We start from the raw sequence: 23,351 nt of genomic DNA on the forward strand, positions 1-23,351 counted from the left end.
AGCAAGAAAGTTAGGACCGCGAGGGATTGATCCACCAACTGAGGCAGTGTGCCTGCTCTAATGGGAGCTCACCAAAACCAGCTGGACTGGGTCTGAATGAGCATGTGATCAAACTAAACTCTCTGATTGTGGCTGACAAGGGGGGCAGACTGAGAAGCCATTGATAAAGGTACTGGGACTTGTTTTGACGGGATGTTATGGCATTTTGGGACCCTAGTCTATATGGATGCCCAGCTCCCTAGGCCTGGATGTAGAACAAAGCTCTTATAATTCTTCCCAGAAGACAGAATTATATGCTATTCTCATGGGGCTATAGGATTTTAAAGAATCATTTCATATAGTTACTAATTCACAATATGCAGAAAGAGTTATATTGCATATTGAAACTGCTGAATTTATACCAGATGATACAGAATTGACTTCATTATTTATCCAGGTGCAAGACATTATCAGCAATAGGCTTTGTCATTCATACGTAACACATTCTGATCCCATATGTGTCTGCCAGGTCCTCTAGCTCAAGGTAATGCAGAAATTGATCAATTTTGATTGGAAGCATGTTGCAGGTCTCAGAATTTCATAAAGAAATATCATGTCAATTGTAAAGGGTTAAAGAAAGAGTTTTCTCTTACACGGAAATGAGCTAAGGAGACTTTAAAGAGATGCTCTACTTGCTCTTTCTATAAACAAACACTGCTACCTGCATGGAATAACCTAAAGAGCATGCTAAGGAAGGAAATCTGGCAGATGGATGTGTTTCACTTTGCAGAATTTGGACAGTTAAAATATGTACACCATACCATTGGCACTTATTCGGATTTTCAGTGGGCAACTGCTTTAAGCTCAGAAAAGGCTGATTCAGTAACCACACAATTATTAGAAGTTATGGCCTATACAAATAAACACAGATAATGGCCCAGATTATGTCCCTAGGAAAATGAAACAATTTTAAGCATGTTACAGGTATACCACACAATACTACAGGTCAGGCCGTTGTAAAAAGATAAAATCAAACTATAAAGCATATGTTAAACAAACAGAAAGGGGTGGAAAATGCCCCCAGAAATAAATATTATAATGCTTAATTAACCTTAAATTTTCTTAACCCTAATGAGAAAGGGACAACAGCAGCAGAGAGACATTGGAAAATACAAAAGTCTTCTGAATTAAATCAACTGGCTTATTTCAAAGATGTGTTGACCTCACAATGGAAGCCAGGAGATGAGTTCTGTTTGGGAATGTTTTTTGATTATGTGTCCACAAGAGAAGAGAAACTATGGATACCATCAAAATTAATAAAGATTCCTAAAGAAGCTAAATAAGAAGGTGAACCCAAAGAAAAACATATAGTTATCCTCCTGGATATTGGGAGGCGACAAGATTGCCGGGCAAAAAATTGAGATCTTGGGGGTGGGTTGGGATGGGGGTAAGGAGAGATGGGGAGAGAAAAGTAAGAAGGGGAGGATGGGGGGAACTTGGGGGAATGGGATGGTTGGGATAAAGGAAGGGTGGATATGGGAGCAGGAAAGTATAAATCTTAATTAAGGAAGCCATCTTAGGGTTGGCAAAAGACTTGAACCTAGAGGGGCTCCCAGGTGCCCAGGGCGATGCCCCTTAGTTTCTTGGGCAGCTGAGGATAGGGAACCAGAAATGACCCTATCCTAAAGCCATACTGATGAATATCTTACATATCACCATAGAACCTACATCTGGCGATGGATGGAGATAGAGACAGAGACCCACATTGGAGCACCAGAATGAGCTCCCAAGGTCCCAATGAGGAACAGAAGGAGGGAGAACATGAGCAAGGAAGTCAGGACCGTGAGGGGTGCACCCACTCACTGAGACAGTGGGGCTGATCTATTGGGAGCTCACCAAGGCTAGCTGGACTGGGACTGAAAAAGCATGGGATAAAACCGGACTCTCTGAACATGGTGGACAATGAGGGCTGCTGAGAAGCCAAGGACAATGGCACTGGGTTTTGATCCTACTGCATGTACTGGATTTCTGGGAACCTAGCCAGTTTGGATGCTCACCTTCCTAGACCTGGATGGAACAGGGAGGACCTTGGACTTTCCACAGGGCAGGGAACCCTGACTGCTCTTCTGACTGAGGAGGGAAGAGGAGAGGAGTAGGAGGAGGGGGAGGGAAAAGGGAGGCTTGGAGGAGGCAGAAATTTTTTTTGTTTAAAAAAAATTAAAAATAAATAAATAATAAATAAATAAAGATTCGGTTTGAAAAGGAGAAACATCTTGAAAAAGAAAAATGACAGCTCATACACAATGGTGACAACCATACTTATTGTAAGGAAACCTCATAAGTGTTGGGGCAGGGTTTTCTTCTTATCTTTGCAAGAAAGCACTAATCTTAAAAAATTCAAGAGACCGTGGATGTTTGATGCTGACAAATGGAAAAATAATTATCCACTAGGTATCATCGAGAAAAGATATCACAATTTTTGTTGTGAGGTAAATGATATGCATATATTTAAACAAACATATATGTTTATATTTATGTATATAAAGAGCTGGTTTTGGAGTTGGACAATGGCTCTGTCCATCTCTAAATACAAAGATGTTGTTAAAAGAAAAATTCAGAGTTTCTCTCTCATGTCAAGAGCCATTTGGTCTGGGATAGAAAGAAAAATTAATTTAGAAAAAATTTACTCTTCTTCATATCTCATTTATGACTCTTCCATTGAATATATATGTCTGTACAAGTCTATATAAATAATGTTTACGTTTTCCACAATGAATTAGGAATTCTCCTGCAATAATCTTTGAAGTTTCCAGGAAGAAGATGAGGCCCCACAAAAATGACTCCATCTGGTTGATATGACATTATGATGCTGATAGAACTACTCCAAGACCTGTTTTAGGTACCAGCCTCTCAAGATGGTTCTAACTTGATTAGCTGAGATGGTGCCAATGTTTACAATATTGTGGCCAGACCTCCAAATAGGAACCTCAGAAAAACCCTAACAAATATTCATAGACTATTTGCAATTATACCAGACAGTAATCTTGGTATTTAACCATCATTTTACTTTCACAGGATCCCATAGAAAAAATAATGCCCCCATGACAGCCAGAATTAATTCTAAAAGACGACGTCCCCTTGCCCAACAAAGTTTGTTCTCAGGATTAGGGACATCATTTAGGGGGATGATTACAATTGGTATAGGGTAGGGGTTGGGGGGAATTTTATTGGCTCAGGGGAAAAACAGGGAAAATTGAATAGGATAATAGATTAACTTGAGCTTACCCAAACTAAAAACAATAACGACTAATAGAGTGAATACTTATTAGTTATTATTTATAGGCAATTACATTGGTATAAATCCTTTTATATTGATACAAAGTTAAAATATATTGAATGTTGTATGCATGCTTGCTTCTACCTCTGCTTAAAAAATTTTATATATTGATATTTATCATATTGCAATGTACATTTCTACCTCTGATCAAGAATCTTATACATTTTTCATATTTTGAGGTCATTGTTCTCACTTGTTGCACAGTTTTTATATATAATATTCTAATATGGTCTTAGTCTTCAAGTTATATAGGTATTAATAATTATAGATCAATAGTCAACTATATTTGTCATCTTTATAGTTAGACTAATCAGGTTCTTTAGAAAAATAGAAATTATATTCTGCATAGATAGGTATTATTCAACCACTTCAAAGACCTGTAGAATATGGCATTTCAATAACTTAAGGTTCTATTGAAGTGAGACACCACTCCCCCTGCAGCGCCATTCTATTCCCAAGGGAATGTTGAACACTGAAGACACTCCACTTGGAGTTTGTTTTCTTCTTGACAAAACTGGCACTTGGGCAAAGAAATGTCCATGCCTCAACCACTGACAAGACACATGGTATCCGAAAATAGATAAGCAGGTCTGTCAAATCTTGCCAAGACAGGCTAAGACAGTTTTAAAAATTTCCTGCCTGTGAAATTGGTATGTCAGTTATTCTAAGCCTTAGCCAAAGTTGGTTGCTCCAACATTTAAAATGAGACTTTGGGTGATTGCCCAGGTATCCAGTTGTCTCTGTAATTTATTGCACATTTTGGATGTTACTTTGTTCCTGCTTACTCAGGTAATGTTATTTTCATTCTCAGATCTGCGATGGGGATGAAGACTAGATAGTTGTAATTACTTTCCTCTCATGACTGGCCTAGTTATTTATTATATAAGACCAAACTAATTAGGATAGGATAATTATTTAATATATTTGTTCTTATTGTATATACCTTTGTATTAGTCTTAGAACTCTCTTATTTAAACAATAGGGAGAGGTGCTAGAGGAACTCTTATAGCCAGTGGTTACCCACCCACTGTAGGGCATGGCTTCTTAGAATATATATACCAATGAAGAGCATGCAGCCGGCCTCTTTTTCAGCCTCTTTTTCCTGTAACAGGATTCGGTTTCCAATCTCTGTTCAGGCGGAGGATTTTGATTTGTGAGTCTAACCCTAAATAAATAACCATCTGTCAATACTATGCTAGTGTGGGATTTTTTTAAGCACCCTTCCATATGGTATATTTACAACGATGCTTTAAAAAGCCATCATGATATGTGTAGAAAAAATGGGTGGAACTAAAAATATTATTCTGTGCAATGCACCTCAGGCCTAGAAAGACGTATCATATTTATTCACTTATAAGTACATATTACCTATTTAGTAAAGGATAACCCAACTCTACTACACAGAACCAGAGAGGTTAAATGAAGTGCAGAATTCTAGCACTGATGGGAAAATATCCTGGGAATGAGAAATGAGTATAATTTATGGGTGGATAGGAACAGAAGGGATCATGTGAAGGAGGAAGGGAAGGAGACAGAGAGTTATGAGGAGGGAAGACTGAAATAAGTGGGCATTTAGTAGGAAATATAAAATTCTACTGCAGAACAGATGAAACTGATAGATCATGTGAGGGAGGAAGGGAAGGAGACAGAGAGTTATGTGGAGGGAAGACTGAAATAAGTGGGCATTTAGGAGGATATATAGAATTCTATGGTAGAACAGAGGAAACTGGTAGTAATTGTCTATGAAAAAGAAGTAAGGAACCGATAATCTGAATGAAACAGCATCAGTTTTATGCTAAGTATAAGCCACGTGTATAGGCTGCATTCTAGATCATGAAGTAGCATTCTACATATGTAGTTTCTGTTTACATGGTATGCCATTTCTAATTCTATTTTCAACAAGTGAATGTGTTATGAAAAGGCAAAGCATTCCATGGGATTGAATATGTATTTTCATCAGCCAGGAAAGCAGCATAACTGTCAGGTGGAGGTCAGCCATACATTGCCCTTTCCTCTAGTTTTTCATTTTATTTATTTATTTTTAATTTTTTCTTATTAAGAAAGAAAACAAACTATCTTTCTTCATTTTTTCTCACTTCCTTCTCTCCTCCCATTTTTTCCACTTGCTCCCCTTATCCACCCCCATCCATTCCTTTGAAAGGGTGAGGCACATATGTTTGGGGAAAGTACAAGGCCCTCCCTACTATGTCCAGGATGAGCAAGGTATCATTCCAAAGAGAATAGGATCCCAAAATGCCAGTAAAAGATGTAGGTATCATTCCTGATGTCACTGTCAGTGGCCACTCAGTCTGCCTTAGCCATGCCACTGTCAACCAGATTCGGAGGGTCTAGTTTGGTCCTATACTTGTCCTTCACAGTCTGGCTGTTGTTGGTGAGCTCCCATTAGCTCAGGCAGATTATTTCAGTGGGTGAACCCATCATGGTCTTGACCTCTTTGCTCAAATTCTCATTCGTCCCACTCTTCAACTGGACTTTGGCAGATCATTCCCATGCTCTGGTGCTGGTCTCAGCCTCTGTTGGCATCAGTTGCTGGATGAAGGCTCCATGTTGATATTTAAAGTATTCATTAGTCTAACTACACAGCAAGATCAGTTTGGGCACCCTCTTATGTACTGCTTAGGGTATTAGCTGGATTAATCCTTGTGGATTCCTGGGAATTTCTCTAGAGCCAAGTGTTTTGCTAAAACGATAATGACTCCCTCGATCAAGATATTTCTTTCCTTGCTCTCATCTCTGTCCTTTCTCCATCTCCAATATCTCTTTCCCTAAAGTGCACCTCATCCCTCACCTTCTCCTTTTTCTTCCCTTTCCACTACTTCTATTCTCACCACCCCTATTTTACCAATTTTGTCAGGCAATATTGTCTATTTTGACTTTCTAAGTGGATCTATATGTTTTTCTCAGGATTCACCTTGTTACTCCTTTATCATTTGTATATTGGGGGCTACTGAATTTTATTGAGTTGATCTTGTATATCACCACATTACTAAAGGTGTTTATCAGCTGTATTAGTTCTCTGGTAGAGTTTTTGGAGTCACTTATATATACTATCATATAATCTACAAATAACGAAAATTTGACTTCTCCCTCTTCAATTTGAATTCCTTTGATCGCCTTTTGTTGTTTTATTGCTATAGCTAGAATGTCAAGAACTATGTTGAATTGATATAGAGGAAGTGGTCAAATCATGTGCCCTTGTAGTTCTGGCATATCTCTGTCCAATTTATATTAAAGTTATCATCAAACATCATTAACATGCTAAAAGCAAACGCACCATCTGCAGAATCTCAAAAATCAGTAGAATATCCACTCCTGTCTTAGTTATAAAAATACTCATGAAATCTCCCTTGCTGAGATGAAGCAGTTTGCTCAGCAGACATGATATTCAATGAGAGTTTGGACTATACTGGCCTGTTCTACTCAACAATGGCAAAGAAGAAATTGGCAATGAAAGCTGAACTCAACTGTAGATCAAAATCCTCTAAAGCTGATCACAAAATGCACATGGTTTTTAGTGCCAAAGTTCACAAAGATGTGGCAGTTCCTTCTTAGAATAATAAATAGAAGCTGAGGAATGAAGCACAAGTAAAAGTAATTTCAACAGTTTGCGTTGGGTTTCTAATTAACAGTCTACACTTAGAAGGGTTTGGGAAACATTAACATTGTAAAATGTACCGAAACCACTTATTGTACATGTTATAATACAGTTTTTGGGACTTTGAGATTTAGAATGAACTATAGAATTTTTTGGCTTTTTTAATGGAAGCAGTAGAATACAAAACACATCACCACTAGATTTTATTCATTATGTTTGTAGAATATTATCACTGTATGTTTTGATCCATTCATATGAATCCATATATTCTGATATGTATGAAGAGTATATATTGTGCATATCATAATTCCCATGAGGATTCTATTTTTAGGAACCATCTTTTTACTTAAACATAAGTGACAAAGAAAAGCTATATGTGAAAGATGTTGGGACAGATAATGAAAGACACCAAGTAGCTAAAAATAATTTTTTAATGTGTTTTCAGTAGGCGTGCAAAATATCTGCACAAGCTTGAAAGATGCAGGTGATTTTTAAGATTAACTGTTAGCTAGTGATCAGTTCATGGCAACAGCCTGTAAGATACTAATTGTTGTAGTTTTATTTATTTTTCATAATCCCATGTATATATATATATATAATTACATATATATAAATATTTTCAGCAACATGCGGAATTGGATGTATGAATGCATGTCATATCTTAAAGAAGATTTTGATATATTAACCCTCAAATTCTGGCTCATACTTTCTTGCCAAACTCTCTTCTAGGGAGATGCCTTATCTTTACTAGAAATATTTATTGAAATTTAGAGTCCTCATATAGGACACCAAAATATTCCAGTTTAAATATATTAATACTATAATCAGACTCACCTATTGGTATCTTATAGACCAAAAGAGGTAATCACTTCTCCCTTTTGTCCTTTGGCCAGTAGCAACCCCAGATTTAAATAGTCTAATTCACTCACCTGATGTCATCCATTTTATAATATCTGTCCTTTATATGAGTCTTAATCTATGCCTTCCTGAAGGTTGTCTTATAAAATTGTCGTTTTCCCTATCAATGTATTTGTCCTTATAAAGGTCTTTATTCTGTCATTTTATTGAAGAAAACAAGGAACATCAGAACAAGGAGCATCAGAAGGGAAAGGTTTGGGGGATACTGTCTTGAAGTCGTTAAATAATTTCATAAGGACTTGTCAATGAACCCCCTTGACACTACCAATAACAGTCAGTACTAAAAACACCATTGCATATCATGTTTTATCTCTCTACTGTATTTAGCATTTATTGTCGAAGAGGTTAATTTAATCTCATGTATGCATTAGCTTAGTTTACAAAAATAATTTAATGATGTGAAAAATTCAAAGAAAGTAAAGTTGGTTTTTACAATGTTCTCTTATAAAGACAGAATAATCACGGAGTTCACAGTAAGCAAAGGAGAGGACTTTCTGGCAAAGATCCTTAGATCATAGCGTTTAAGACCAAGTAGTGACAAATACGACTTCATAAAATTAACTGCCATTATTGATAGCAGATTACTAACATTCAAAAAAAGTGACTGTGTTAAGATTAGGAAAACAACATTACAAGCTAACATCTGATATTGATTGTAGAACATACCTAGAACTATATGGTTATACACCAAAACAGAGAGAGTATCAAAGAAGCAAACAAAAACAAAAATGCCACTAGCATTAAAACTAGACATAAACCTAAACAGAAATCTCAAAAAATTATAAATCTGTTTGAGAGGTATTTTCTAAAGTTCAACAAGCTTAGCAATCAGAGAAATAAAAATTAATTATCCTTTGAAATCTCTTCCCCATATCAGAATGACTAAGAAAAATAACAATATTGATAAAGAATAACAAATATTGGTGTATATCTGAAGAAAAGATAATAATTTATTCAAATATTTGAGAGTTAACATTTTGATGATGCGGAATGAAATCAATGTGGAATTGCCTCAAAAAGCTAAATGTGTTATATCAATCACTTTTGCTAAATTTTATGTGGCTTAGGTATTAAGGTAAGTGTTCTCATGAAAAGAATGTCACACTGTTCCTTCTGCTTCTAGTTTGTACAATTATTTGAGGAAAATTCATGTTTGTTCTAGAAGAATTACCAAAGTTAGAAAGTGCCACCTGCTACTATTATTCTGATACAAGCTTAAGGCTTAAAATTATTCCTCATTTCCTATCTTTTACCAGCAACTACTGCATCGCTAAGCCTCCATCATAGAAATTACCTGCATATGTTTACTGCTAAAAGAGAGACAACCTGCAATCACAGTGCAGACAATAAGAAGATGTTCAGCTTTAAGTGTCGTTTCAATATCATCCCCTCCCTGCAATTCAAAGGATGGTTCAGAACAGAATTATAAGAGATGTGAAGAGTCAAAGGTGATGTAGGACTAGAAAGAAGCACTGTTTTCAGCACACACCGGGAAATGTGTAATTAGGAACTCAGTGATTCATGAGAGCTGAGCAAGGGCAAGCCAGATCAAAATTCCAAGTTCCTTTCCAACTAGCTCTCATAAGTTTAATTAATCCATGTATTTTTATGCTATGTTCTAAAACCTACCACACATCCAGCTTCCTCCATTTCTGGTGGCAACATGCCTTCCTCAATTCCTCCTCATACATCCACTATCTCCTTGTAAGACCTGAATATATCTCTTACTTAGCTTTTGTCCATTTGCTTCCTATTATGTCATCACAGTAATACATATTCACAGTATATACATGTCCCAGGAAAAATATACTTCTCTGTTATGACAAATTGATATTGTTACTATTATCTACAGAACAGCTCACATTAATGTTATCATGCAATTAAAGTATAAACTATCAAAACAAAAAGATGAAAAATGTCTAAAATATTTAACATTTTTATTGCAAAGAAAGAAAATACATGAAGTTAAAAATGAGCAGTTATTAATATGAAATCACAAATAATTACAGGAAAATAATGTTTATGTAGAATATAATCACATTACCTAAACAACCATATTCCAAGATCTAAAATATGCATCAAAATCTGGAATAGTGTGATTTTGGCTGGTTCTTTAACACATTACCTTGATATACAGTCAGGGAATGTTATTGCTTAATTCATTCCTACTGCAGATATTTACTTATTGATAATATTTTATATTTGAATGGTTACATCTCCCAAAATAGTGCATAATTAATTAATTTTATTATGAATGTTTCATGATTATAATATTTAAACCTTGACACAATGTTTTTAAATTTATTAGAATTGTAGTGCCAGATAATTACTGACTAAGCTTGGAAAGTAATTTAAGGATTTGAGTCTTTGAAATAATTTGTTCAGTATATAAAGACAGGTAAACCATATTACTGTGAGTTAAACTAAGAAGTTTTAAGAGGTGTGCCCATTACATGAATTTTCTGATGCCTTCTAAGACTTGAGCATGTAGTGAAGAACTTGCCACATTCCTGACATGTGTAAAGTTTCTCACCAATATGGATACTGCAATGAGCTTGAAGATTTGCATGAAAAGTAAAGGACTTCCTACATTCTTGACATCTGTAAGGTTTCTCACCAGTATAAAGTTTGTGATGTCTATGAAGTGATGAGAAAGGGGTAAATAATTTGCCACACTCTTGACATCTGTAATGTTTCTCACCAGTATGGATTCTGTTATGTTTGTGAAGTGTTGAGACATGGGTAAAGGACTTGCCACATTCTTGACATCTGTAAGGTTTCTCACCAGTATGGATTCTGTGATGTCTGGAAAGTGTTGAGACATCGTTAAAGGACTTGCCACAGTCTGTACATCTGTAAGGTTTCTCACCAGTATGGATTCTGCAATGTTTGTGAAGATTTGACACCTGGTTAAAGGACTTGCCACATTCTTGACATCTGTAAGGTTTCTCACCAGTATGGACTCTGTTATGTCTGGAAAGTGTTGAGACATCGTTAAAGGACTTACCACATGCTTTACATCTGTAAGGTTTCTCACCAGTATGGATTCTGCAATGTTTGTGAAGATTTGACACCAGGTTAAAGGACTTGCCACATTCTTGACATCTGTAAGGTTTCTCACCAGTATGGATTCTGTGGTGAGCTTGAAGATTTGCATGACGAGTAAATGACTTTCCACATTCTTGACATCTGTAAGGTTTCTCACCAGTATGAAGTCTGTGATGTCTGTGAAGTGTTGAGACATGGTTAAAGGGCTTGCCACATTCTTGACATCTGTAAGGTTTCTCACCAATATGAATTATGTGATGGATGTGTAGGTTTGAGGCAGTGGTAAAACACTTACCACATTCTTGACATCTGTAAGGTTTCTCACCAGTGTGAATCCTGGGGTGATCTTGAAGATGTGTATGACGAGTAAATGATTTGCCACATTCTTGACATCTGTAAGGTTTCTCACCAGTATGGATAGTGTGATGTTGTTTCAGTGTTGAGACACGGGTAAAAGAATTCCCACATTCTTTACAACTGTAAGGTTTGTCACCAAAAGGGATTCTTTGGAGAGCTTGAGGACTTGCATGATAGGAAAATGATTTATCATAGTTTTCAAATTTATATGCCTTCTCTTTGGAATTAATTCTCTTATGACTAGTGAGGCAGGAATATCTGTTGAAGCTCTTCCCACACTTCTTATAGTTGCATTGTCTCTCTTCATTTTGATTGTTTATATAAGGCTTCACTTGTTTCTGGTCATACTGGAACAAAAAAAATGGTGTGTGTTACAATAAAAAGTCTCTGTACATTTCTCAGGAATAATAGCCTTCTACTATGTATTTAAATACTGAGAAAATATGTACTGCCATGTAGTGTTTTTGGCATTTTTTTTTGTCAACTGAGGGTTCTGGTACCTATTCTTCCTAAAACACTTAGAAAACAGCTTAATAGCATCAGTACCTGTGTAAGAATTTTCCCAAGTAAAACAGCTATCTATGATGTATTTTCAGTCTGATTTTATTGAGAAAAACCTTCTCATGTGGATCTAAATTGCTTACTATGTCACAACTATAATTAGTATTTGTGGGAAATCTTGAGAATGCTTGATGTAACACGTATCATTCAGTGTTCAGATTTTTCAACTTTCTTTGTAGATAAAACTATATGTTAGGACTTTAAGTGTATTTGTTTAGAAAAGAAACTTCTGTAAATGTATGAGATCTAATGTGACACCATCCACAATAAGGTAAAGATTCCTGACCTATTTTGCCAAATTTATCCAGGATGGCTGGTGAGTAAAAATTATTTCAAGTATAACATAAACCTTTCTTTTTGCTCTGATCACCAAATTTTTAAAATATTCTTAAGTACAAGGTTTCTAGGTTAAAACTTACTGATATTCCAGATACCAGCTTCAGGACTGAATCCTGTGTATTCTCCAGTGCAAATAGGTCTTGTGTTTGATGGGAATATAGACCTGGAAAATAGGAAATATTTAATTATACTATGTGGCATAAAAACCTCATGATTATTATTTATTCTTATGAAACAATATTCTCAAGGCAAATGATATAACATCTTTCATAACATACACTAAAGAATAAATAAAGTGGCAGGATATATTACCTTGAGCCTGTTTGGATGCTCACCTTCCTAGACCTGGATGGAAGGGAAAGGACCTTGGACTTCCCACAGGGCAGGGAACCCTGACTGCTCTTTGGACTGGAGAGGGAAGGGGAGATGAGTGGAGGGAGGAGGAAGGAAATGGGAGGTAGGGAGGAGGCAGAAATTATTAATAAAAAATAAAAAATAAATAAATAATAAAGAATATATAAAATGGCAGGGTTGAAATTATATTACCTCGAGATTTTCAAACATAATTTTCGGAATAATAAATAAGACTATACTGGTTTGAGTAAAATGACCCCATATATTCAGACATCTGAATACATAGCCTGAAGATGGTGTATATTTATTCGTAGGATTAAGAGATATCAAATTAATGGAAAGTCTACATTCCTAGAGTCTTGATTTGAGATCTCTAAAGTCTTCTGCTGCCACTAATAAGGTCTCTGATTCATATGGGGCTTCTATATGGGACCTCTCACTGCTGTTCCAGCTCCCTATAAACTACTCCTTCTGATTCATCATCATTGATCTTCCTTCTGTGCATTGTCTTTATCGTAGTGCTTTATCACAGAAATTGAAAAGTAACTATTACAAAGCCCAAGTATAAAAATAATATTTGTTATGAAATTGTATTTTTATAGAAAAATCTCATCTCTTCAAACACTTAACGTGAGCAAACAGAATAATATTTAAAGAAGACAGATTATTAATTAATAAAGAAAGAAGACATGAACAGCAGGAAACAGTTATTACTAATTGGTTCCCAGACAACCATGTAAACCACTTCAAGGGATTAATAACTTTTCAGACTTCAGAAATTCTTAAAAATGATCATATCATTGTAATCATATTTTTCTCTTTTTTCTACACATATTAAAGTCTAGTTTCTTTAGTTCTTTATATATTTTGGAGATAAGACCTATGTTTGTTGCAGGGTTGGTGAAGTTCTTCTCCCAATCAGTAGGTTGCCTTTTTGTCTTGATGACAGTGTCCTTTGCTTTACAGAAGCTTCTCAGTTTTAGGAGGTCACATTTATTCAATGTTGCCCTTAATGTCTGTGCTACTGGGGTTAAACGTAGGAAGTGGTTTCCTGTACCCATGTGTTGTAGACTACTTCCTACTTTCTCTTCTATCAAGTTCAGTGTGTTCAAATTAATATTGAGGTCGTAAATCCATTTGGACTTGAATTTTCTGCATGGTGAATGATATGGATCTATTTTCATTCTTCTACAGGTTGACATCCAGTTATGCCAGCACCATTTGTTGAAGATGCTTTCTTTCTTCCATTGTATAGTTTTAGCTCCTTTGTCAAAAATCAGGTGTTCCTAAGTTGTAGGTTAATATCTGGGTTTTCTATTCTATTCTATTGGTCAACTTCTCTGCTTTTATGCCCGTACCGAGCTCTTTTCATTACTGTAGCTCTGTAATAGAGTTTGAAGTCAGGGACGGTAATGCCTCCAGAAGGTCCTTTATGGTATAAGATTGTTGTGGCTATCCTGGGTCATTTAAATATCCAAATAAGATTGATCATTGTCCTCTCGAGGTCTGTGATGAATTTTGTTGGGATTTTAATGGGGATTGCATTGAATTTATAGATTGCCTGTGGCAGAATTGCCATTTTTACTAAGCTGATCCTACCCATCCAAGAGCATGGGTGATCCTTCCATTATCTGATTTCCTCTTCTATTTCTTTCTCAATGCCTTAAAGTTCTCGTCAAATAGATCTTTCACTTCCTTTGTTAGAGTTATCCCTAGACACTTTGTGCTGTTTGTGGCTATCGTAAAAGGTGATGTTTCTCCGATTTCCCTCTCTGCTTCCCTATCCTTTGTGTATAGGAGGGCTAATGATTTTTTTGAGGAGATCTTGTAACCTGTCACATCACTGAATGTGTTTATCAGCTGAAAGAGTTCTTTTGTAGAGTTTTTGGGGTCACTAATGTACACTATCATATCATCTGTAAATAACGAAAGTTTGACTGCTTCCTTTCTGATTTAAATCCCCTCGATCTCCGTATGTTCTCTTATATCTGTTATTTTATTTTAAACTGCCTCAATTTTATTGGAATGTTTCTCAGTTGTAGAATTTTTCTTGTGGGATTCTTTGTCTTTTATTTATAAAATCATATCATCTGCATATAAATTTTATTTGCTTTTATTCTTTCCTATTAATCACCTTTTGATCATCATAATTTTATTATGTTTCGAGAAAATTTCAAATACTCTCTTAAATACATATTAAGAATTCAAATATCCTTTATTGTTCCCTATTTTACTGGAAAGATTTGAATTTCCCACAAGTTAGTTTGATTTGGTTCATAGGATTGCTATAAATTGCATGTTTTATTTTGAAGTTTGTCCCATTTCACTTGTTTCTTCAGAACTTTTATCATGAAGGGTGGTTAATATTTCTCATGATGAACATCTAAAATTTGATTTTTAATTTCTTTATCTGGTAGATTACATTCATTGGCTCTCATTTGTTGATACATCCCTATATGTTTTATGTAAATCCTATGGTAAATGATATTTTGAATGTTCTTAGATTCAGTTGTTTTTTTTTTTTTTTTTGGTTTTTGAGACAGGGTTTCTCTGTAGCTTTGGAGTCTATCCTGGAACTAGCTTTTGTAGACCAGGCTGGTCTCGAACTCACAGAGATCCCCTGCCTCTGCCTCCCGAGTGCTGGGATTAAAGGCGTGCGCCACCATCGCCCAGCTTTAGATTCAGTTTTCAAATATTTTCTTGAGGATTTTTGTATATATGTTCATGAGGAAATTGTCATATCATTCATGTACTTTTTGAGCATATAAGTGGTTTAGGTATCAGTGTCACTTTCCTTTTGAGAAGAATTTCACAGTGATCTCCTGCTTTTACTTTGTAGAATGGTATGAACAGTATTCATGCTAACTGGAGATGAATTGTTGAAAGATACCAAGTAACACCAACTTCCACAATTCTAGTGCTTGAATGTACTATCAAAATAATACTTGAGGTTCGCGAGCTAAGCAAACAGCGCGGAGTTTCGATCTGGGCACCGAGTGAAACATCATTGTGGAGAAACATCTCTGGGGAATGACATCACTGGGAAGGTACATCAGTGGGCAAGAAGACCTGATCCTGTAAAAGAAGATCCAAAGGGGAGTATTGGGAGGAAGAGATGGGCAGAAGCCAATGCAGGAATTCTCCCAACAATCTGAAAAACAACACAAAACCACCAGCAGCCAGTGACCCAACAACAGGAGGACATGAACACCTTAATCAAGAAGAAGTAGAAAAAACTGACTTCATGAAAGTGATTGACACCCTTAAACAGCATATAAAAAACGCCCTTATAGAAATGGATGAGAAGTATAATAGAAAGTTCGAGGAATTGAGTAAATCAGTGAATGATACCCTAGGAAACCAAGGAAAAACAATCAAGCAGATAAAGGAAACCGTTTATGACTTGAAAACTGAAATGGAGGCAAAGAAGAAAACACAAACAGAGGGCCGGCTGGACATGGAAAATCTAGGTAAACGAATAGAGACTACAGAATCAAGTATAACCAGCAGAATACAAGAGATAGAAGAAAGAATCTCAGATTCTGAGGATAACATAGAGAAAATAAACACTCTGATCAAAGAAAACAGCAAGTCCAACAAACTCTCATCACAAAACATTCAGGAAATATGGGACACAATAAAAAGACCAAACCTAAGAATAATTGGAGTAGAAGAAGGAGAAGAAGTGCAGCTCAACGGTACAGAAAATATACTTAATAAAATTATAGAAGAAAACTTTCCCAACCTGAAGACAGATGTACCTATGAAGGTTCAAAAAGCATACAGAACACCAAATAGGCTGGATCAAAAGAAAACATCCCCTCACCATATAATAATCAAAACACAAAATATACAGAATAAAGAAAGAATATTAAGAGCCGCAAAGGAAAAAGGCCAAGTTACTTATAAAGGTAAACCTATCAGACTTACACCTGACTTCTCTATGGAAACCATGAAAGCCAGAAGGTCCTGGATAGATGTTCTCCAAAAACTAAGAGACCACGGATGCAAGCCCAGACTACTATATCCAGCCAAACTATCATTCACGATAAATGGAGAAAACAAAATTTTCCAGGATAAAAACAAATTTAAACAATACGTAGCCACAAATCCAGCCTTACAGAAAATAATAGAAGGAAAATAACTAACCAAGGAGTCCAACAATGACCACAATAACTCAGACATCTAGAGACTCTTCACCAGCGCAAATCAAAGAAGGAAAACACACAAACCCTACTACTAAAAAAGTGACCGGAGTTAACAACCACTGGTCATTAATATCACTTAATATCAATGGGCTCAACTCACCTATAAAAAGGCACAGGCTAAGAGATTGGATAAGAAAACAGGATCCAACATTCTGCTGTCTACAAGAAACACACCTCAACCACAAAGACAGGCACCTACTCAGAGTAAAGGGCTGGGAAAAGGCTTATCAAGCAAATGGACCTAAGAAACAAGCAGGTGTGGCCATACTAATTTCTAACAAAGTTGACTTCAAACTTAAATCAATCAGAAGAGATGGAGAGGGACATTTTATACTCATAACAGGAACAATTCATCAGGAAGAAGTCTCAATCCTGAATATCTATGCCCCTAATATAAAAGCACCCACGTACGTAAAAGAAACATTACTAAAACTCAAGGCAGCCATCAAACCGCACACACTAACAGTAGGAGACTTCAACACTCCTCTCTCACCAATGGACAGGTCAATCAGACAGAAACCTAACAGAGAAATTAGAGAATTAATGGAAGTAATGAAGCAAATGGACTTAACAGACATCTATAGATTATTCCACCCAAAGAGGAAAGAATATACCTTCTTCTCTGCAGCTCACGGAACCTTCTCGAAAATTGACCACATACTTGGTAACAAAGCTAACTTACACAGTTACAAAAAAATATTAGTAACCACCTGTGTCTTATCAGATCACCATGGATTAAAGTTAGAATTCAACAACAATGCTACCCCCAGAAAGCCTACAAACTCATGGAAACTGAACAGTCAACTACTGAACCATACCTGGATTAAGGAAGAAATAAAGAAAGAAATTAAAGTCTTCCTTGAATTCAATGAAAATAAAGAAACAACATACTCGAACTTATGGGACACTATGAAAGCAGTCCTAAGAGGAAAGTTCATAGCACTAAGTGCCCACCTAAAGAAAACAGAGAAAGCACATATTGGAGACTTAACAGCCCACTTGAAAGCTCTAGAAAAAAAGAAGCAGACTCACCTAGGAGGAGTAGAAGACTGGAAATAATAAAACTGAGGGCTGAAATCAACAAAATAGAAACACAGAAAACAATCCAAAGAATCAATGAAACAAAAAGCTGGTTCCTGGAGAAAATCAACAAGATTGATAAACCCCTATCCAAACTAATCAAACGACAGAGAGAGAACACGCAAATTAATAAGATCAGAAATGAAAAGGGGGACATAACCACAGACACAGAGGAAATTCAGAGAGTCATTAGATCTTACTACAAAAGCCTGTATGCCACAAAACTGGAAAATGTAAAAGAAATGGACGCTTTTTTAGATAAATACCATTTACCAAAACTAAACCAGGACCAGATGAACAATCTAAACAGACCTGTAAGTCGCGAAGAATTAGAAGCTGTTATCAAAAACCTCCCTACCAAAAAAAAGCCCAGGACCAGATGGTTTCAATGCAGAATTCTACCAGAACTTCCAAGAAGACCTAATACCTATACTCCTTAATGTATTCCACAATATAGAAACAGAAGGGTCATTACCAAATTCCTTTTATGAAGCCACAATTACTCTGATAACAAAACCACTCAAAGACTCAACGAGGAAAGAGAACTACAGGCCAATCTCACTCATGAATATCGACGCAAAAATCCTCAACAAAATACTGGCAAATCGAATCCAAGAACACATCCGAAAAATTATCCATTATGATCAAGTAGGCTTCATTCCTCAGATGCAGGGCTGGTTCAACATACGAAAATCTATCAATGTAATCCATCATATAAATAAACTGAAAGAATAAAACCATATGATCATTTCATTAGATGCTGAAAAAGCATTTGACAAAATTCAACATCCATTTATGTTAAAAGTCTTGGAGAGATTAGGGATACAAGGGTCATACCTAAATATAATAAAAGCTATATACAGCAAGCCGACAGCTAACATCAAATTAAACGGAGAGAAACTCAAAGCCATCCCACTTAACTCAGGAACACGGCAAGGCTGTCCACTCTCGCCATACCTCTTCAAGATAGTGCTTGAAGTTCTAGCAATAGCAATAAGACAACATAATGGGATCAAGGGGATTCGAATTGGAAAGGAAGAAGTTAAACTTTCGTTATTTGCAGATGATATGATAGTGTACATAAGCGACCACCAAAACTCCACCAAAGAACTTATACAGCTGATAAACAGCTTTAGTAATGTGGCAGGATACAAGATCAATTCCAAAAAATCAGTCGCCCTCTTATACACAAAGGATATGGAAGCAGAGAGGGAAATCAGAGAAGCTTCACCATTCACGATAGCCACAAACAGCATAAAATATCTTGGGGTAAATCTAACCAAGGAAGTGAAAGATCTATTTGACAAGAACTTTAAGGCATTGAAGAAAGAAATTGAAGAGGATACCAAAAAATGGATGGACCTCCCTTGCTCTTGGATTGGGAGGATCAACATAGTAAAAATGGCAATTCTACCAAAGGCAATTAATAGATTCAATGCAATCCCCATCAAGACCCCATCAAAATTCTTCACAGATCTGGAGAGGACAATAATCAACTTTATATGGAAAAACAAAAAACCCAGGATAGCCAAAACAATCCTATACAATAAAGGATCTTCTGGAGGCATTACCATCCCTGACTTCAAACTCTATTACAGAGCTACAGTAATGAAAACAGTGTGGTACTGGCATAAAAACAGAGAAGTCGACCAATGGAATCGTATAGAAGACCCGGATTTTATCCCACAAACCTATAAACACCTCATTTTCGATAAAAGAGCTAAAAGTATACAATGGAAGAAAGAAAGCATCTTCAACAAATGGTGCTGGCACAACTGGATGTCAACCTGTAGAAGAATGTAAATAGACCTATATCTCTCACCGTGCACAAAACTCAAGACCAAATGGATTAAAGACCTCAATATCAGTCCGAACACACTGAACCTGATAGAAGAGAAAGTGGGAAATACCCTACAACAGATGGGCACAGGAGATCGCTTCCTATGTATAACCCCAGAAGCACAGACATTAAGGGCAACATTGAATAAATGGGACCTACTTAAACTGAGAAGCTTCTGTAAAGCAAAGGACATGGTCACTAAGACACAAAGGCAACCTACTGACTGGGAGAAGATCTTCACCAACCCCGCAACAGACAAAGGTCTGATCTCCAAAATATATAGAGAACTCAAGAAACTAGACTTTAAAATGCTAATTAACCCAATTAAAAAATGGGGCACTGAACTGAACAGAGAATTCTCAACAGAAGAAGTTCAAATGGCCAAAAGACACTTAAGGTCGTGCTCAACTTCCTTAGCAATTAGGGAAATGCAAATCAAAACAACTTTGAGATATCATCTTACACCTGTCAGAATGGCTAAAGTCAAAAACACCAAGGATAACCTTTGCTGGAGAGGCTGTGGAGGAACGGGTACCCTCATCCATTGCTGGTGGGAATGCAATCTTGTGCAACCACTGTGGAAGTCAGTGTTTCGGTTTCTCAGGAAATTCGGGATCAACTTACCCCTGGACCCAGCAATACCACTCTTGGGAATATACCCAAGAGATGCTCTATCAAATGACAAAAGCATTTGTTCAACTATGTTCATAGCAGTATTATTTGTAATAGCCAGAACCTGGAAACAACCTAGATGCCCTTCAATGGAAGAATGGATGAAGAAAGTATGGAATATATACACGCTAGAGTACTACGCTGCGGTAAAAAACAATGACTTCTCGAATTTTGCATGCAAATGGATGGAAATAGAAAACACTATCCTGAGTGAGGTGTCCCAGACCCAAAAAGAAAAATATGGGATGTACTCACTCATAATTGGTTTCTAGCCATAAATAAGGGTCACGGAGTCTACAATAGGTGAACCTAAAGAAGCTAAGTAAGAAGGTGAACCCAAGGAAAAACATATAGTTGTCCTCTTGGCTAAGGGAAGTAGACCAAATTTCCGGGGAGAAAATGGGATCTTGGGGGTGGGGTGGGATGGGGGTAAGGCTCCGGAGATGGGGAGAGAAAAGGTAGAAGGGAAGGAGGGGGGACCTGGGAAACAGGAGAATTGGGATAAAGGAAAGGTGGATAGGGGAGCAGGAACCACAATTCTTAGTTAAGGGAGCCACTTTAGGGTGGGCAAGAGACTTGACCCTAGAGGGGCTCCCTAGAGCCCAAGATGAGGTTCCCAGTTAGTTCCTTGGGCAGCTGAAGATTGGGAACCTGAAATGACCCTATCCTAGAGCAATACTGACGAATATCTTGCATATCATCATAGAATCTTCATCTGGTGATGGATAGAGATAGAGACAGAGACCCACACAGGAGCACTGGACTGAGCTCCCAAGGTCCCAAGGAGGAGCAGAGGAGGGAGAACATGAGCAAAGAATTCGGGACCACGAGGGGTGCACCCACCCACTGAGACAGTGGAGCTGATCTATTGGGAGCTCACCAAGGCCAGCTGGACTGTTACCGAAAAAGCATGGGATAAAACCGGACCCTCTGAACATGGCGAACAATGAGGGCTGATGAGACACCAAGGACAATGGCAGGGGGTTTTGATCCTACTTAATGTGCTGGCTTTGTGGGAGCCTAGCCAGTTTGGATGTTCACCTTCCTAGATATTGACGGAGGGGGGAGGACCTAGGACTTAACACAGGGCAGGGAACCCGGACTGCTCTGTGGACTGGAGAGGGAGGGGGAGAGGAGTGGGGGGAGGGGGAGAAGGGTGGGAGGAGGGGGAGAAGGGTGGGAGGAGGGGGAGAAGGGTGGGAGGAGGGGAAGGGAAATGGGAGGCTGGGAGGAGGTGGAAACTTGTTTTTTGTTTATGTTTTTTTTCTTCTTTTCGCAATAAAAAAATGGGGAAAAATAATAATACTTGATTTCTAATTGCTTTAACACAAATGATTGCATCTCTACGCTTTCATTTCTATAGCTTCTCATAGAACTTGACATCTAAAAGGTGACCCACAAGTTGTCATGGTGCAGAAAACAAGAAAACATTCTAATCTACATGGGAAGTAGAAAAAGAAAAGATCACCTGAGAAAATTGGGAGTTTGAGTACCTTGGGAGGGTTTGAATTGGAGGGGAGAGAAAAGGAGGGGAGCAGAGAAAAATGTAGATTTCTGTAAAAATCAATTAAAAAATTAAATCTAAGTAGGATGTTTATATCAAACCTGTTCTCTATAACGTGCAGAGCTAATTCAGGACAGAACAATTATAAATGTTAAAGGAAAAAAGTGATAAATTACTACATGAAAACCATGCTTCCTTCACACAACATGACAGCTGTACATGTGAGCTCAAGGGATTAGGACAGAATGCATCAGACATGAAAAAGCTCAAGCTAGATAAAACTCCAGTGAAGAAAGGGTGAAAGGACATGGAGACCCACTCCTTTGTGAGATGCTTATATCATCTGATAGATGCTTAGAGAAAAGGAATAAAATTTGTTTTAAGGATGTTCACCTCCTGAAAGTTTGATTATATTGTAGGCAAGGCTCAAAGCCCTTTGAGTATAAAAGAAAAAGAGAAAAACAGCAAAGTTGTCTGGAAAAAAGGCAATGTAGGAGGTGTTTGAGGATTGAATATAATCAAATGACATTGTAGGGTATTCAAAAATAATTAATACAAATATTGAAAATAATAGATTATCTATACATAAATTTTCTTCTCTAAAGAAAATGAATTGCAGAATACATCACAAAGAAAAACAAGAGAATACACAAATTTTATATGGAAATTAACATATTATAAATTTTAATATACAGAGATTGTAGATTATTTTAAAATAGATGAATAATATGTATGTTTCTAAACAATTCATGATTCTAAATGATACATTTACAAAAATAGAAGAAGTTACTTTTAAATCCTGTAGAATTTAAAGCAAAGAAAAAATAATACCATCTCCCAAAATGAGTACCACTATAAAAGTTATATTTTCTGATTTTGTGTTATATTACACAACAATGAAAACCATGTAATACTATCATGAGAGCATACAAGTAGATTTGAACCAGTGCAGAGAAATACTCTTTCATACACTGGGAAAGTTTTATTTTATTATAATGATTTTTTTTCCTTTCAGTATTGTTCATTTATGGCCTTATGACAGTTAAGAATATGGCAACAAATCATCTTTCTTTCTCTTTGTACCATAATTTGAGTTTATTTTTACATTTTTATGTGAAAAACACCTGGAAAATATTTTTTGATAATTATTCTATATAAATTTTTATGTCGGTTTCATTAAAGATTTTTGCAAGCCCCACTGCAGTGGTGAATTTCTCCAAGTCTTAGGATTCCCACAAATGCCAATGCTTCTTTTTAGCTTACCTTGTTCATTGCCTTCTTTTTCTCTAATGTTCATATTCCAGGGCTCTTTGCTTTGTTCAAGACAACAGATCAGGTTTGGTTTCGACACTGAAATACCTGCATGTTGTAACAGACATATGACCTTATCACGGGATAACAGTAAAACACATGGGTTTCTAGTACATCATCATAGTGATTATATAAGAAGACAAATAATGTAAAATTCACCATATAATTTTCTAAATGTTCTCTTCTAAAATTTTAAAATATTCAAACTCATTTTTATTAATATTCTA

At 36.6% G+C, this 23,351-nt stretch overlaps 1 protein-coding gene across 1 annotated transcript in view; it reads right to left on the minus strand.

Annotated features, from left to right (window-relative positions):
* LOC121449752 (zinc finger protein 208-like) overlaps positions 1-23,351 on the minus strand; it is a 163,917-nt gene that overhangs the window by 110,491 nt on the left and 30,075 nt on the right. The window contains exons 4-5 of the mRNA XM_041654436.1: positions 11,459-11,536; positions 10,304-11,374 (exon numbers count right to left, since the gene is read on the minus strand). Coding sequence (XP_041510370.1) covers positions 10,304-11,374; positions 11,459-11,536 — 1,149 coding nt within the window. The remainder of the gene's footprint in view (positions 1-10,303; positions 11,375-11,458; positions 11,537-23,351) is intronic.

Source organism: Microtus oregoni, unplaced genomic scaffold (assembly GCF_018167655.1).
Source record: "Microtus oregoni isolate MIOR12 unplaced genomic scaffold, Mior012 000006F_ref0000085, whole genome shotgun sequence".
Lineage (NCBI taxonomy): Eukaryota > Metazoa > Chordata > Mammalia > Rodentia > Cricetidae > Microtus > Microtus oregoni.